The sequence below is a fragment of the Ctenocephalides felis genome, unplaced genomic scaffold (assembly GCF_003426905.1).
Source record: "Ctenocephalides felis isolate EL2017-DRISC unplaced genomic scaffold, ASM342690v1 CF-g0.4_SCAFFOLD_01886, whole genome shotgun sequence".
Taxonomy (NCBI): Eukaryota; Metazoa; Arthropoda; class Insecta; order Siphonaptera; family Pulicidae; genus Ctenocephalides; species Ctenocephalides felis.
The window spans coordinates 41,767,802-41,785,779 of record NW_020538040.1 but is presented as its reverse complement, the minus strand read 5'-3'; the positions used below and the strand labels follow the sequence as shown (position 1 = coordinate 41,785,779).

At 28.2% G+C, this 17,978-nt stretch overlaps 1 protein-coding gene across 1 annotated transcript in view; it reads left to right on the top strand.

Annotated features, from left to right (window-relative positions):
• Nucleotides 1–9,631: 9,631 nt before the first annotated feature.
• LOC113374982 (solute carrier organic anion transporter family member 4A1-like) overlaps nucleotides 9,632–17,978 on the top strand; it is a 44,823-nt gene continuing 36,476 nt past the window's right edge. Inside the window, exon 1 of the mRNA XM_026614937.1 lies at nucleotides 9,632–9,830. Coding sequence (XP_026470722.1) covers nucleotides 9,632–9,830 — 199 coding nt within the window. The remainder of the gene's footprint in view (nucleotides 9,831–17,978) is intronic.

Sequence of the window (17,978 nt, the reverse complement as noted above, 5' to 3'; positions counted from 1 at the left end):
CCGTGTCAACCAAAGGAAGCCTGCACAGTGTTTCCTCAATGCCAGTCAGCGTCACCAAAACGTATGTGCAGAACGCACTCACATACGAGAACTACTTCTCCGAAGCAGACTTTGTCGAAGTGCTCTGTGGGTTCCAACACCAATTCATGTGATTATTTTTTTGGAACACTATTATTAGAAGTCAAAAATCGGCAGTCGATTTTTTTACTGCGTACTGGTACTAATTGTTTTGATCGCAAAATTGATTGAATTGGGAACCCAAATTATTGAAATAATTTTCCCAATTTTGTACCTCACTAAATGCTTGTACACATATCTCATATTTTTTATAATATTAGGTTGTCAAATATCTCCCTTCCGCCTTTTTGTATTATAAACCGAGCAAAAAAGCGGAAGGGAGATATTTGACAACCTAATGTTATAACGACCACTATTTCGAACAAACGGGGCTAAAATTCTCTTGTTTTTTCCAACACAGATCAAAGTTTTATGAATTATCTTGTTATATTTGAAATATGGTAAAAGATTAATTATATTTAATAAAATATTAGGTCATTATATAAAATTTACTTTTCATTTTTAGCCGAAAGTATTTACTAAACCAACATCCGTAATATTTTCGTAATTTTTTCGTAAAAAGTTACATTTGTACGTAAGATTAGTATAAGAAATATATAATAATTTTTGAAACATGGATTTCGTCATAGCAATATATTGATTTCCGTAAAAGCAAGTATCATTATTTGACTTAAAAAAAAGCTAGTATTTTAGAAAATACTAGTGAATGTTTGTCGGAACTTCAAGTGCAGAAGGTCTAATAGAAGATAGAGTTTGAATAGAAAATAGGTGTAAGTGGTTTTTTGCCCAGAGGTGTATAAACTTTGCAATATGTGAAAATAATATTTTATAAAAATGTGCCTTCCTAAGTACTCGGCAATTCAATTGTACAAAGATGTACTTAACATAAACGGTTTATGTCTTCTGTGAGAGTATTCCATTATCCCAAACTTTAATACATTTTTATTATTAAACAACATAGGACCATAAGATTGTAGTATGTTTGTTAAAATCATAACATCTACCGCAATTTGAAGTTTCATCAATATTGTCAAAAAACATTAGTTACAAAGAAATAACCCTGTCGATCGTTACCAAAAATAATTAACGATTAATTACGACGAAATGGCCCGGTCGATCTCTACCATCAGCGCGATTCCCAATAGATATCTCTCGAAAAGTCTTGAATTTTACAAAATTGGATCAGGCATTTTGGCGAAAATGTTGACGAAAATTTTTGCACTTATCTACTAATCATAAAAAAATGGCATGGCCGATTGTTGTACAAAGCTAATTAACGCGAGTAAAATCAATTTTTTCATTTTAAATTTAGATACGGGTGTTGCCGTTTTTGAGAAAACCTCGATAGACGGTCAGATTCTGGTTCACCTACCATTTACAATTTTTGTAAACTAGAGAATACAAGCTTCTCATTCGGGGTGTTAATAATGATTTTTTAATTTATTTTATAGGCTCATCGGTAAATGTAAATCCGTGCAAAACAACTGGATCTACTAAAACATGTTCTCAGAATTCTTTCTCGAGAAGTCAGACAAGAAAAAACAAATGCGAAAATACTCGCGAAATTGCCGCACCTCCATGCAAGAATAAATGCGATAAGTTAGCAAGCAAAGACACATGCCCGCCGATCAGAAGGCCTAACAGAAAGTTTACTAATTTGTGCCCAATTTCACCTGGCTTAGACATCCTCCTGCAAACTAATAGTATACAGATAGAAAAAATCAAGAAAAGAAGTAAGTTGAAATCAAATAATTCTATGTTTAGTGCTTACTTATTGTTAGTGAAACTAGTGGGGTGCATGGCATCGTGCCTTAAGGCAAATTGCTGGAATTATTTTTTTTTTAAAGATTAACATTTTTGAAAAAAGTTTACTCTGAAAAATTTGATTTTTGAGAAACTATAAATTTTTGACAAAAATTTACTTTTTTTTGAAAAATAAGACTTTTTGAAGAAAATTGTATTTTGAAATATTTTGGAAATTTTGAACTTTTTTTCAAAGCAATCGTACTGCTTTAACTGCATAGAGACAAAATATCGAAGCGCGCAAGCGCCGCGCCGCCGTCTAACGGATAAGCATTGGTACGGAGCCCATAGGAATGTAAACACAATTTATACTTATTGTTAAAATCCCTATAAAATATCTGATAATTTGATGTGCATATGTCTAATGATCATTTTTGACCGCCAAATGGCATTTTTTTTTACTTTTTTTACTAGATCTCCAAAACCGCTAAACCTGCCTTCATGAAAATTTGATCACTTCTTTATCTTGTTAATACAAGTAAAATGTTTTTTGAATTATTTAAATCGGACGCTCCGTTCTCTTAAAAACTGAATTGCTGTTTTTGGCACTTTTTGCCCCATATCTTCGGAACGACTAAACCTGTCTTAGCCAAAAACTAATCAGCACGTCTCCTTGTCAATATGAATCGAATGTTTTTTGAATTATTCAAATCGCTTCATCCGTGTTCCCGAAATCGTCGACGAAAATTTGTATCCGAACACACATACATACACACATATACATCTATTTTTTCTAAGGTATGCCAAAATATTCAGAAACCTCTGAAACGTAAAGATATATTCAAATATATTCTGATACTTAATAGTTAATATATTCAAATACATTAGTTCTAAACAAACCCAGTTACATTATACTACATAATACAAAATCGAATAACTTAAGTGCAATTAATTTATTAATAATTCTTAATTTATAGGGAAAACTGAGTACTGTTGTGCCACTTTTTTATCAGACATAATTTTGATAATTTACCAGTTATCTGGGAGAAAAACAAATTAAATTATAATTTGAACATTTGGCTACATGGAAAAACAAATTATAACTAAAATGTTACCCTTAGTAAAATATTATTATTATATTGTACAAATTAAGAAACAATAGTGTCAGCTCAAAAATGCCATCAAGTTCAAAATATAAATTCAATATTTTTTATCTAGAGTATGCTGATATAAATGAGTACGTAATCAAAGACGACAGCAACACAGCAATTTTGTCCGTCATAGAAAATAGATCTTCTTGCAGTAAATGCTGCTGCATTCATTTTCCAGCTCAACTATTGATTTTCAATATGGATCGAGAAGAAGTCATGCATATCAAAAGACCTTTATGCTTGTGTTTACAGGTTAATTAATATATTATGTTTCAACATAAATTTTTCTAGCATTTAAGTATATTCTGTGCTTGAACCTTTTTCTACGGAAGAATTTTTCCTAGGAGAGGCTTTATTGAACAGATTATTATCAATAAAAATGTATTCAAAAATTAAACTTCTAAATAACTAAAAATTACAAAACCTATCTTTATCTTGAATTCTTCATGATTTAACTCAGAGGGTCAACACACTAGATGTCGTCTATAAGCGACGCGTGCACACAGGTCATCATGCGGACGTCGTTTATAGGTGACACTCGTAGCGGGTTAATATTTATGTATGCATAAATATATATGCATCTTACGCGTCTGTCCACTTTTTCGAACAAATTGTTTGAAACTGTTTTGACATTTATAAATTTTTTGCGAATTTACAGAATGGGATAAGAGTAATTTTACTTTTGAATTGGTAGTTGCTCTGAAAATATCCGTTTGCACTGTCAGTGCCAAAATAATCTAGGGTCATATATAGATCCTTTAAAATACATTTTTTTTATTCGTTTATACAATTTCAATGATCTTTGTAATTTATTTTGATTTAAGGTTTTACATTTTATATTTATATAATTCTTGAGTTTTTTAGTTCAAAAATATTTTTGTTAATTTTGTTTGGGAGCACATCATAAATTAGATATTATATATTAGTGTGCATACAAAATGATCAATTTTGTTGGTACATAAATTTACGGAACAAAAACAATAAATGGACAAAGATAATGCTATTTATAGAAGCCAACTATTATTATCGTTTATTAAATGAATATCTTATGTACTTCCTAGATCATATATGTATACAGTCCCAGGAGGAATTTGATAGGCATAGTTAGAAGACTGTGCACTTGCTGCTCAAAATCGTCTTTTGAAGCAAGAGTTCGCGGAGAATGCGAAGACATTTTTTACCGAGTTGACGGACCAGCCTGTGGAGGATGTTGTCGCGAGCATGATTTTACGGTTAATCAAAATTAATTAATCAAAATTAAAATATTTTATTGCTGAAGTTGTTCAAAATAATCCATTGCACATGTATCTTGAATGCAACGACAAAACTATTGCTCTTATCGATAGTTATTTATTACTGGATAAGCATAATAAATTGGTCATTAGTGATTAGGCTGCCAAAAACGATAACATCATAAATGAGAATATTTATGAGCAACGAATTAATCGTTTTAAACAATTCAGTAAATTAAAATAAATTAATTTAATCTTTAAGGAATTTTATTTGTGCTATGTGATTGCGATTTATAGTTTAAACAAAGTTTTTTTAAAAAAAAAATGCTGCAATAGCTTAAAAGCTTAATTTTTATATTCCCGAAGAATTTTAAGATTTCGTCAGAAAATTCGAATCGCTAATTTTATGTTTTCTGGGCGTTTCAAGTCTTTCTGAATTGTTTACACAAAAAAATATGGAAAAATTATGAGTGTATTATGTGAGCCGATTTTTGACTTTTCGTCGACGTTGTCTCAAAAATGAATGCGCTGATTTCAAAAATTTTAAAGCCATTTGATGAAAGTCAATAAAAACTCGCAATTATTAGTTTTGTGAGACAATATACCGAATCATTTTTTAAAAATAACAGAAAACTGTAAAAATTTTGACAAAAAAACTTGAACCGATTATAAAAATATAAAAGTTTTTCAAATCGTACTGATTAGTTTTTTGTAATCAGTCAGACCCGTGTTACGTTTTTTCGTAATTAAATGTTGAAATTTATTTTTCTGACGATTTTGATGAAACTTTGTTGGATGACAAAGTCAATAGTCTTAACAAACATCTTTAAAAATTTAAAAGCCATTTGATAAGAGTCCTTATCGATAAAGTTCGATAAGGACTCACGTTGATTAGTTTTGCGACACAAAATTTTTCCTAAAATATTATGCGGAAAGTGGTTTAATTATAAAAATTCAGTCATGTTTGGAATAATGGACAGTATTAAAAAAAGACGATAAATCTCAATTTTTGTTGGTTAAGTCGATTATGGGACTTCGGTTAAGCCGATTTCGGGAAATTTTTGCAAGTTGCCTCCAGCCAAAATACCACTTACGCTTAGTTCAGATGTGTTTTTAATCATTTTGCCCACTAAAATATGTATTCTGTAGAGTTAGGTATTTGATCATTATTAATTTATAACTAATTTCCCCATTAGGTTTCCTCTAAATACGACAAATTAGAAGTTGCGCAGTTTTACAGATGTGATGACAAAAAACGACGTTACGGGGCTTCCTTTCACTCTGGATTAGATGTCAGGTCAAAAGCCATTTTAGCCAGTGCTCTATTGCTAATTGTATGTAATTTCAAATCTAATTATAAGTCAACTTTCTCAATTGCCAAGATAACATTTTTATTTATTTTACAGGATTTGTTGACGTGCCACGTATGTTAATTCAAGAAACAGCCAATGTATATTAGCTATTGATAAAATAACATAATAAACAATCGGTAGAATAGCGGCAGTAAATTGTATTAAGAAAGATTATATAAATTGTTATTTACTAAGATATAAAATAAATAAATTATTAATTTTATAAGTATTTAATAATTGCATTTCTATCACTAAGTTTCAGTGCATCTGGATATTTTTCTATAGTAAATAATTTAAGATCAATATAATTTAAAGCAATTATTTTATGGCTAATGTGTGATATCTGAGCGAGTTTGTTAATAATTTTGAATTTCTTATTAACTTTCCGTAGGGTAAGTTATAGTAATTGCAAAAAAAATGAAAATGAAATTTTTTTTATATCTTTATGTTTCAAAACCTCCTGAACAATATAAAATCACTTAGAAAAAAATAATGTGATTTTGTATGTGTGCGTGTGTGTGCATGTGCATTTGGGGATGCAATTTTTAGTCGACGCTTTCGAGAGCATGGATAGTTTAAAAAATTCAACAAAAAAAGATCATTAGACATATGGACATGAAACTATCAGATATTTTATAGAGATTACAATAATAAGTACAAATTGTGTTTAAATTTATATGGGATTTGTACCAAGATTTATAACTATTATGTTTAATCGTTACGGGAAGTTCCAGCAATTCACTTTTGCACGATGCTATGCATCACTAGTTATTATTTCATCTTGCTGGCGGCCGTGCTTATTAAATCATTAAATTTAATAAAAATATGAATAAAATATCTAAATGGTCACAAAAAATAAATATATGTTTAAGTTACATATTTTTAATCGAATCTATACAATACCTAGGGTATTACAATATTAGAATAAAATATATTCATATAATATAATATACATTCATATAATTCTATATAACTTACAGAAAAACGTATTTCGCACAATTTGTTCAAATCATAGTTTCCATGAAAACAAATTTTAACTCCAATCAAATTTTGGGTGACATAGTAACCAAATTTTTTATTTCAAAATTTTTATTTATAAAGTGCTGTGTAATAAATATATTAAAATTTAGACTCATGTAAAGCTAATCGTATTTATAATACAGAAATAGAACTATAGAGGCAAGGTAAGATGCTATTATATTAGGTTTTTATTATTTTTCTGGATTTTTGGACGTATATTTTTTTATAAAGTATAGACATTGGAGATAGTAGACCAAAACTTACATATACAGAAAATCTGAAATATTATGATAATGCCGTATGCATGATAGAAAAATAGTTTTTGACAAAAACGTGCATTTCTTTTTATTAGCTAAAACTCATTTTTCCAAAACGTCAACGAATATTATAATACCAATCAGTGAAATACATATCGAAATGTGAACATCGATGTAATTAATTACTTTGAGAGAATACATTTGCATACGCGAGCCTAAATTCGAACTTTCGTAAACTAAACGGCAGCACCGATTTCAAACATTTTAAAGCCATTCGATGAGGATTCGCGTTGGTCACATTTTTTGCAAAAATTAACTAAAAATGAAAAGTTCCAAAGAATTTCACGTTTTTGCAAATCACCTTACCGATTTTGAAAATTTAAAGAGACATCAGTTAGAGATTGTGCTGATGAGTTTTTGGTGAAAACTGACCGGACCATTTCTTCGTAATTGATTGTTGTTTTTTTATGATTTTGAAGAGACACTGCATGATGTCTTGAAAGTCGTGGTTTCCAACCCGTGGAACAAATATTTTTGAAAATAAACCAAACATGCTGAAATAATATAAGAAAAATAAATGCATAAATATGTTTTTATGTATTTTTTATGTAGCCCCGTTTCGTCAGATTGATATCAAACACACTGACTAAAAAATAAATTTGATAAAAAAATAATTTTTAATATTTATAATAGTAAACACATATAATAAATTAAATTAAATAAACCCTCTCACGTACGATCTTTGCTGCAAGGTTCGTTTTCATCGATATCAGATAGACTATATTTTTTTATAATTACTCCCTACTAGTTATGTATCATTGATTATCCATTATCCATTAACCATTATCTTTTCCTATGCAATTTTTCATAAATTATTGATTTTGTATAAAATAATTCTGTTATTTGCTCACCTTGAATAAATTTACGCTATCAATTATATATAAACACTAATTTAAAAAAAGTTTAAAAACAATTATTAACACTTTGTTTTGGTATTTCAAACTAGCTTATACACACAAAAAAATTAGTTTTGATTATAAAACGGGGAGGAGACATAAACTACTGAGAATTCGTAACTGTAACACATTTTGTAGTGTTGCATTTTGCCAATAAAACAATAATTAGTGCTGTATCGTGCCTTAAGGCAAGTTGCTGGAACTTTCCGTACCGTAATGAAATATAATATTTATAGGAATTATATAAACTGAATTACAAAGTTATTTATTTAAAGTATATCAGTGAGCTTCAGAACTTTAGCCAGAAAATCTGAATTATTTTTGGTATACAAAAAAAATTTTTGAAAAAAAAATCAAAATAATTTTTTTCCAAAAGCAATTGTCAACATAAGCAGAAATTTTTCTGAATCATTCAAATCGGATGCTTAGTTCTTTCAGAAACTGCAATTTTTTGTATATTGAGTTCTGTGTCTTCAAATTTGCCTTTACCAAAAACTAATCACCACTTCTCCTAATCATTACAAATAGAATGTTTTTGGATCATTCAAATCGGATACTTCGTTCTCTCAAAAACTCTTTAACATTTATATTTTATATTATTTTTTCTGCACTCTTTGCTCCGTATTTTCGAAACAACTGGGCCTGCCTTTGCCAAAAACTAATCAGCACATCTCCCTATCAATAACAATCGAATGTTTTTTGAACCATTCAAATCGGTTGATCCGAAAACGTGGACGAAAAAATGCGGACACACAAAACATACACACACATAAATTTTTCCGAGTATGCCGAAATGTTTAAAAACGTCCAAAACTTGAAGTGGAAAAATTTTCTTTTTTTTACGGGAAGTTAATAAATTCGTAAATGCTTAATAAATTTTGTTGGAAAAAATATTTTCAAAAACCGTGTAAGATCGAAAACGAGTAAAACAAATATTGTGTAAAATGGAGATTAGGTGTATATCAAAGTCGATTACGATCTATGTTAGTGATTAAAAATTTAAATTGATTAAGGCAAAATTGAACTTTAATTGAGAGAAATTAAAATCGGTAGTAGCTACTGTTCTAATTAAATATTCAGGTTTTATCAATTAAATTGAATTTTCCATCTGCGAGAAAATGCAACGAGCTTAAAACCTACCGGCGTCATGTATAGATGTCGTATATATCGAAAGATATTCCACGCGGGATGCTCATTCATAAACCGACCGTTGTAGCGAACGGTCGAAGACATACAAAATCGAATCCCTTCAGGAAACGTGCACACGATCAAACAAAACATACTATTTTAATTTATTTATACATGCTTACATCATTTTAGACATATTGATAAATAATAATATTTGTGATTTTAGTGTTTTAATTGTGTCCTGAACAAAAAGAAAGCAGACTTCGAAACTAGTTTTTAAACAGTGCGCATGAAGAGTGATATAAGAATAAGTTGCATTTAAAATTCTGTGACTTGATTAATTGATTCCAAACGCAAGACTGATTTTATAAATTAATTGATCTTCAATTTATATCATTACCGGAACATTTGGAAATCGTGACATCCATCGTGAAATAATATCAAATATTATGATAGTGCTCCAACAAGACACACTAAATCGTGTTTTAACTTCCACAAAAACTCGTAAACAAGTCACATAGAGAGACTGCGTTTGATCTGCAAATATTGGATGATATACCGGAACCGAGTAATGTACGAAGTCAATTCTACGATTTTAATCTGATAACTCGGATCCTGAACAAACAATGATAAAAACAAACATCAAGACTGTCAGTTCTCAGATGAAATATCAGTGTTTGTAAATTTAATACCTAAAAACTAGTTCCATTAAAAATGTCTACGGATAGTTTTGCACCTTTGCGTAGTCCTGGAGAAGGACCCGTAGCCGTCGAGGCTAATGACTCCAGAGACCTTACAAAAAATGACAACAAATTGCGGTGCGGCTGGGGCTATTTTAGACCTGCGGCCCTCCAGAGGTTTACCACTGCCAAATGGGCACTATTCTGGCTGTGCTGTGCTTCGACAATGCAAGGTAAAATAAATATTAGAATTCTTGAAATGATAAACAAATGAAAATATTGCTTTAAGTTTTGGAATTGTTTTATTATAGACATCAATGTATTTATTAATAATTTGTTTTAGTCGTTTCATGAGATATTCTATACAAAACATATCTGAACCAAAATTAATATCATGCATAGATGATTTTTCTAATAAAATTTTTAAGTTTAAATTAAAAAATTGAAGTAGAGTAAGTAGTGTTTATTGACACAAATGCTATAAAAATATTTTAAATAAGTTGTTTAATATTAATAATAATAATATCTATATAATAAACTTATACATATAAAAAAGTGTATGTAAAAAAGGGAAAGGGAATCATTGATTTGTGGTGCTCTCAGGCCATAGACCTGCCTTTGGATAGACTACCATTTATTATTATTATTATTATATATCCAAACTTCGTATGGAAATAGCATCAAAAAAATTTTGAAAATTAAAAAAAAAATTTTAGGTTATTTATTTTAGCGACAAATGAATTAAAAGTGAAAATTTGTGTCATATTTATTGAAAATTCGACGCTCTACAATTTTTTTTTAATTTTTTCGTGCTATTTTCATACAAAACTTTGATTGAATTGCGCTCTATCTAAAAGACAATATTAAGAGCTAAAACTTTCAGAGAATTGTTTTTTTATTAATTTGGAACCATTTGAGCCATTGGGAGCAAGAAAATTCTAAAATGTCCATATTAAGAACCACCCTATATATATATATATATATATATATATATATATATATATATATATGCAAGAATGAATGAATTAAAGTTTAATGATGAACATCAATTTATATAATTATATTTTTATATAAAGCAAGGTAAAAATTTTGGGTAATGCAGTATTACCTATGATGAGTCCTGTAAATAAACATTTATATGATGACTATATTTTTTAATCTATTAAAAATTCAATTTTTATTTCGAAAACATTTCAAATTTATAACATTTTAAATTTTATTTAACATTTCAATCCAACATTGAAATGCATATATATATATATATATATATATATATATAAATTTGACTAATGCAATTTTAGAGCATTAACAAAAGATACAAACTTTTCTATTACATAGAGCTTAAATTTGAGCTTTAAATAATATGTGCGTCAATGTATACAAAACGATTTACCCATAATTAGTAGGATTAAAATAGTACCAAATTAATTGCAGTATATTGAAATTTTGAAATATAATGCTATATATGAAAATTCAAATATCGTATTTTATCTTTTTAACCAAAATATATAAACTAGAAAATGTAAATATAAAATATTACGTTGATGTAAATTAATTCTAAATTAATATGGCAAAGTGTGATAGCTTTTTATGTTCTTTCCTCACATAATTTGAAAAAATAATTATTTTATATTTTTCCATTATTAATTAATAAAAGTAATAATACTAATTAATTATGTGATGTATAACAAACATTTTATGATTTTTATTCCGATGACTATGAACCTATCATTGAATCATATTTTTTTTGGGTGTAATGATAGACACAAATATTTAGAACATTTTTGCACTGCATAATTTTCTATCATAACACAATTTTTACCCATATTCTTAACTAAATTTGAAACGCAATTTTCGGCACGTCTTGAAATTCCGAACACTTCAGTTGGCTATTTTTTAATTATTTTAATAGCAGTCTTTGGTAATCGTTAAATTATTATTTTTTTTGCAAAATATTCTCATGTGAAAAAATTTACTATCACTTTATTAATTTTTAATACAACGTAAACACTTTTACATATTTGTCATTCATTCTTTTCCGAAACTCTATTACGTATGTTGTGAAATGACAATTTTTTCTTACAAAATGGTGCCTAATATTTGAGTAAATGATTTAGCTCATATACTCTGCTTTCGTAGTTCTACACTTCTGTGACCGTCAGCAAATTAAGAATTATTGACAAAATTTGACCCATATTTAGATTATTTACATTATCAATTACTAAATTTGTTTCAACTCCGAATAATACCGGATTTTTTTAATCATTTGACCTGTGTGCATAAGTGAATCGGCTAAAGTTATTAATTTGTAATATGATTCCTACGAACCCGATACTCTAAATCACATCAGCTTGTATAACATTTTATCTGCTCATGTTTATTTATAAAACGTATGTTTCTGTAATTGCCATTAAATATTTTTATTGTTTTATTTATCATTGTCCACAAACTGGGTTTATTGCTCTTCAATATTCAACTAAAAAACAACTGTAAACAGAAAATCAATGTGAAATTATAGCTGCGCAATACATAGGGAAAATAATTCATGCTCTCATCATTAGATCATTTCAATCTTGGATTGAATTCATATCATCATACATATGTTTTTCTTCTTGATGCTTCAAATTTTAGACCGTGAAATAAACTTTGTGTTATTCTTTATTCAAATATGATATTCATAAATTTTCCTTTTTACAATGATTATTTAATAAAATGATAAAAGTCTTGAAAAAATCACCATCTGCATGTCTTTCATGATCTTCTAAATAGTATTAGCTTAATCGACATAAGGACTGGTGTCTAATTTTGTGATTTGATCATTAATAAGTTGCATATTGGAAAGCAACTAGTTCCATATTTATAAATTTGTTATTTGTGTTTAAAATAGTTTCACATTTTGTCCAATTTTCCTATATTCGCCAATAAGATAATGGGAAATTGAAATTCATAAGACAAACTAACATAAACTGTGGGTGTAGTCTATTTTACAAAATATAAGAGCTTATAAATTGGTCCATAACTTTCATATATGTTTACATGAAAAGTAAATAAATAAAACTTGATCAAGTGGAGTTAGAATGAAGGATTTATCTTTTTAATTTTAGAATTAAAATTAAAATCTAAATCATTTTTGATATTCAAATTAAAAAAAAATGGCGAAATTTTGAAATAACTTTTTTTCTTGGCTTTTCTCAAAATTAATCGGTTCTTCATAAGCACAATGTTTTTTGAATCATTCGAATCGGATCCTTTGTTCTCTCAAAACTGTTATTTTTTACACTTTTAGATCATTACTTCTAAAAACTCATCACTTCTTCTCATCATTACGAATTGAATGTCGGATGAGAATGTCGAAAGAAAATCGGATGCCCTGTTTTCTTAAAAACTTAATTTCCATTTTCTGCACTCTTTGGCTTCGTATCTAGAAAACTGCTAGACCGACTTTTCCCAAAAACTAATCAGCACATGTCCCTATCAATAAAAATCGATTGCTTTCTGAATTATTCAAATTGGTTGAAAACGTCGACAAAAAATTGTATCCACACAAACATACACACACATATATCAATTTTTTTTGAGGTGTACAAAAATGTTCAGAAACCTCTTAAATGTGAATATATGGAAAAAATTGCACTATTTTATAAACTTACCCTACGAAATATATGATCTCACAAGAAATTGTTGAGAGTAATTAATTTTCAAAAGATTCGCAGACAACATAATCCAACTACTTCAATTGGCAACCCTTTCTAATAATTGGACGACGCAATGAAATATTGGCATTTTCCGAAAATAATTTCGGACGGTGGAAACAGCAATGATTTGTTGAATTCATTAAATTTAACCTTTTATCAATATTAATTAAAAATAAAAATAAAATCTGTAATTGTTTGTCATCTGTTTGCCCTTTGTCAGCTTCAATCAATCTTTCAGAACGTCGCGCATCTTTGACCTCAAGAAACGCCTCATTGAAAATTTGCAAATCAATTATGACACTGAAGTACAGCAATATATTTTGCCCATACAAATAAGATAATTTATGTCTAGATGAAAAGTAGAATTTGTAGAAATTACTTTTTGACCCCACATTTAAAACGACAAGTATTACACCGTAAAAGCAATTAGACTTTTTTACATATTAACACTTCACGTGTGATGTTTATGCACCTGAGTATATATAATTAAATCTTTCTTTGACTTAAAAAACAACATAATACATTCAGCTTTTTATACCACAAATATTTTTTCAGAAATATTTGGATATTATACACAAAAAATCTATGCTGGAAAAATATCTATTTTTAGTCATCACTAATTCCTAAATATTTTTTTGACCTTATATTTGTCCTTAATTATTACAATATTTCTATCAAATAGATTTGTTTTTTCGTAAAAACTACTTCATAAATAAACATGCATTAAATCAGATTTCTAATAAGTAGTAGATCTCTTTTCGATAAATAAATTTAGAATAATTGCTTATTAAACATTTGCCGATTTTAAAACAAGTAAAATACATGCCAAAAAATATTTTTTCCACTTATTAACTTTTATTCCAACGTAAATTTATTAGAATAATATTCGAAATAACTGAAAAATAAATTGAAATCTTGTAATTGAAATCTATGTGTCAAATTTATTTTTGGCCATCAAACAACTATTTTTATGCAGTTTGATTCTGTAATTCCATACCAGTTTTTTCGAAAACCAATTGCCTTTTTATATTGTGACTAAAAGTTCTTCGAGGCATGACAAAAAATGGTTTTGTAACAACAATCAGAAGAATTGCATATTACATAGAGAAACCCATCGATCAACCACTTTTTTTGTTGGCGATATATGTGTTGCAGCAATGCCCACGAAAGGCTATTTTCAGTTGAGTTCATATTAGAGATTAACTCGATTGGTAATTTGATATCATACTACTTGATATCGAGCTGGCCGAGGTTAGAATCGAACCGTGCTAGTCCACGTTCTTAACCATTATACCATGACAGAGTGATAAAAAGTAGAATCCAAAATTGATTCAAACATAAATCCATAAAAACATGCATGCTAACATAATTTCTTACATAAGTCATAGGAATTGATCGAGTGCTTTAAACAAAAATTTGTTATTGGCCTTATCGTAGCAAATAATAAAATTATTATATGAATAAAATCTTATGAAGGAAATTTATCATTAATTGGGGTAAAACATTACGAAAACTTCGATTCCAATATTACTCTACATTTTCCAATTAAATCTAAGCACTGCTAAGAACATTCAATAAGTGTTATGCAAATTTATTTTGGTTGCCCATAAATTGAGTTCAACAAACAATGGCATCATCTTCAAGGGTGGAGCAATTGTTTTGACATTTGCACAAGATTTTGCACAAGTAGCTTGGATACGGCCTTACTAATGATGATTTTATGAAGTATCTACAACACTTGAATATAAATTGGCAATTACACTGAACCCATAACAATGCAGGTGTATTTGAAGGTATTCCCGCTTGTTCCTTGTTTGGAATGTATGGATTCTGGCTCAATTTTGAGTGAAATTGAATTTAATAAAATAATATGTATTCAAATCAAAAAGTATGAAAAAAAAACAACTCGAGAGTGAGAATCAAAGGCGTTCAGTACAGTCTTCGCCGCAAGAGCATTATAGGAATAATAATTTATTTTTTAATAATGACTCAATTTACAAAAACAAACAAAAATTAGACGTACCTAGCAAACACCACAACTCCAAACTATTCGCATTTTATGAAATGCTGCTCTGCATTCAATAAGGTATTTGACTCATGTATTCGATTGTTTTGTTTATATAATTAATATAATTATTACAGTACCGGCGTATGTTGTTTTAAAATTCCGGAATATCATAAAAACAACGGAAGTTCAAATAAGTATTGATAAAATAATTATTTATACAACATTGATTTAATACTTTGAGTGGGAAAATATTTGTTTATTTATATAACATGTAATTAAAATAATTTTATACAAACATAATATTGATAAAAGTGGAATTTAAATTAAATTTTATTTATATTGTATATAAGTTGCACATGCACACGCGCACGCACACACACATATTTGTGACGTTTTTGCAGATAAATTGTCAAAAATAAAAGACTATTATAATATAATATATATAAAAATGAACTTATTTATCCCGTACATTTCGACAATGTTTATGAGCCATTTGTACAAAAAATACTAAAAAAATGATTTTTTTAAAATAATATACATGCCGTACCAGAAATAATACAAATACATAAAAATAATCATTGTTTTGTCAATATACAATGGACTAAACTAATCAAAATTATTTTTTTTATAGAATTTTGTAGTCATATTATTAAAATTTACAACTTTTCAATTTACCATCATTAACTTATTACAAATTTTATTTTTATTTTTAAGTTTTGTGTTCACTCTTAATTGACTTAATTTTTAATTTATAATAGTGTTCCTTTCTAGTACGATATGTATATTATTTAAAAAGTTTTCACATTTTTATTAGTATTTTTTGTAAAAATGTTTAAATTATTGCGCATTTCTATAAAACAAAATAAATAATTTCAAATGTTTATCGTTTTTTATATTTCTCCAACTAGTCTGCTAAAGTCTCAGTAATACTTAGATTATAGTATATATGTTTTTTACACAAATATTGGATTTTAAGGCAAATATTAGGAAAGATTGTTTAATTTTTTTTATTTTTATACAACTATCAACAATACACTTTTAGGTAAAATTTTTTGTTTAAAGTCGAATGAAATTTAATCAACCATAAAGTTAAATAGTATAATTACTAATACTACAAAAGCATAGAATTTTCTTAGCGCTTAACCCATCTTTTGTTTCATGCAACTATGGAACAAAAAAGAGTTAAATTTTATTTTCTGCAATTATTTTCTATTTTCATATATTTATATTATTGAAACAAACAATTAAGTTTTTTGCTATTATTGCTAAAAACTTGTAAATTTATCTTCGGTAGTTGTGACTCAAATGCAAATCGTATGCACGTGTCCATGCAATGTGATTTGGGATGGTCAATATTAAAGCTTCTAGGATTAACTGTAATATAATAAATAACGATTTTACTAATTAGCATTCTGTTCAATATTTTGCTACTTTCTTCTAATTGCATCATATATGCATGTTTTATAGGTATTTCATCACCCCGTGGCTTCCAAACTGTGAGTCGTGCCCCCTCAGAGGGTAGTAACAGCCATTTCAAAACACAATTTTTGAAAATAAACGAACAAAAATATTATATTTTATGCATATTTCTACATAATATTGCATATTAACGTATACTCTGATAATATCACTTCAGTATTTATGATTTGAAATTAATTTTTTTTTTTACAACCAATCTGAACCTTGGGTTCAATGAGGTTATTTACTGATGGGTACAGGGCTTTTAGAAATTCCCCCAGTAGGGAATTTCCTTACATAAATATATTGATTGTTAATTTATTAAATCTTGCGGCCATTTTCTTTTTAATCTTCTCATAGGTACTTGTTTTAGCAGGTCTTTTATTAAAGTGTTTGGATGGTATTCGCTCCTTTGATGATTGAAAAAATTAAGAGAAAAATTGAAAAAAATAAGACGTATCACATTTTTAGTAGAATGGGGAGGGTGTTAAGTGCGAAAGACGTTGGAAACCGCTGCTCTAACCTGATGAGCTTAATTAAGTAATTATTGATTTCAAACTACAACAGTGATATTTCTAAATAATTCTAATTCAATCGCGATTTATTGCAACTTTTTATATCGTCCACATATTTTCTAATGGAATAAGGAAATAGTAAATTCAATGCACAGTGCACTTCAGAAATTGCAATCGGTTCTTTAACGACATTTGAGGAAGAAGCGACTCGAAGTTGATTACATTCTGTTAAAATATAATAACACTTATTGAGCGGATAACGAGTTGGAGAAAATTCTTCTCCGCAGTAAACACGTCTGCGATGGTACCGGCCGAGTGCCGATAAACGCTCCAGCGAAAGCTTTGGCTTAATCGTCTTTGGCTCATTAAAAAAAAATCTAAACTTAATTAAGATTAAACAATTTTTTAGTCATAAAAAAGAATCATATGTGTATTAACGAAAAGTAATAATTGTGGAATTTTAAATCGTTAATTTTCAATTAATTATTTGGTAACGAACATTAGAAAGTTTTTGTCGTATTTTTTGGTTCCAAATTGATAAAAAACAATTCTCTGAAAGTTTTAGCTCTTATATTAACTTTTAGATAGTGCGCAATTCAATCAAACTTCGTATGGAAATAGTATGGGAAAAATTTGAAAATTGAAAAAAAAATTTTGGTATAACTAAGCGACAATAATTAAAAAGTAAAAATTCGTGTCATTTTT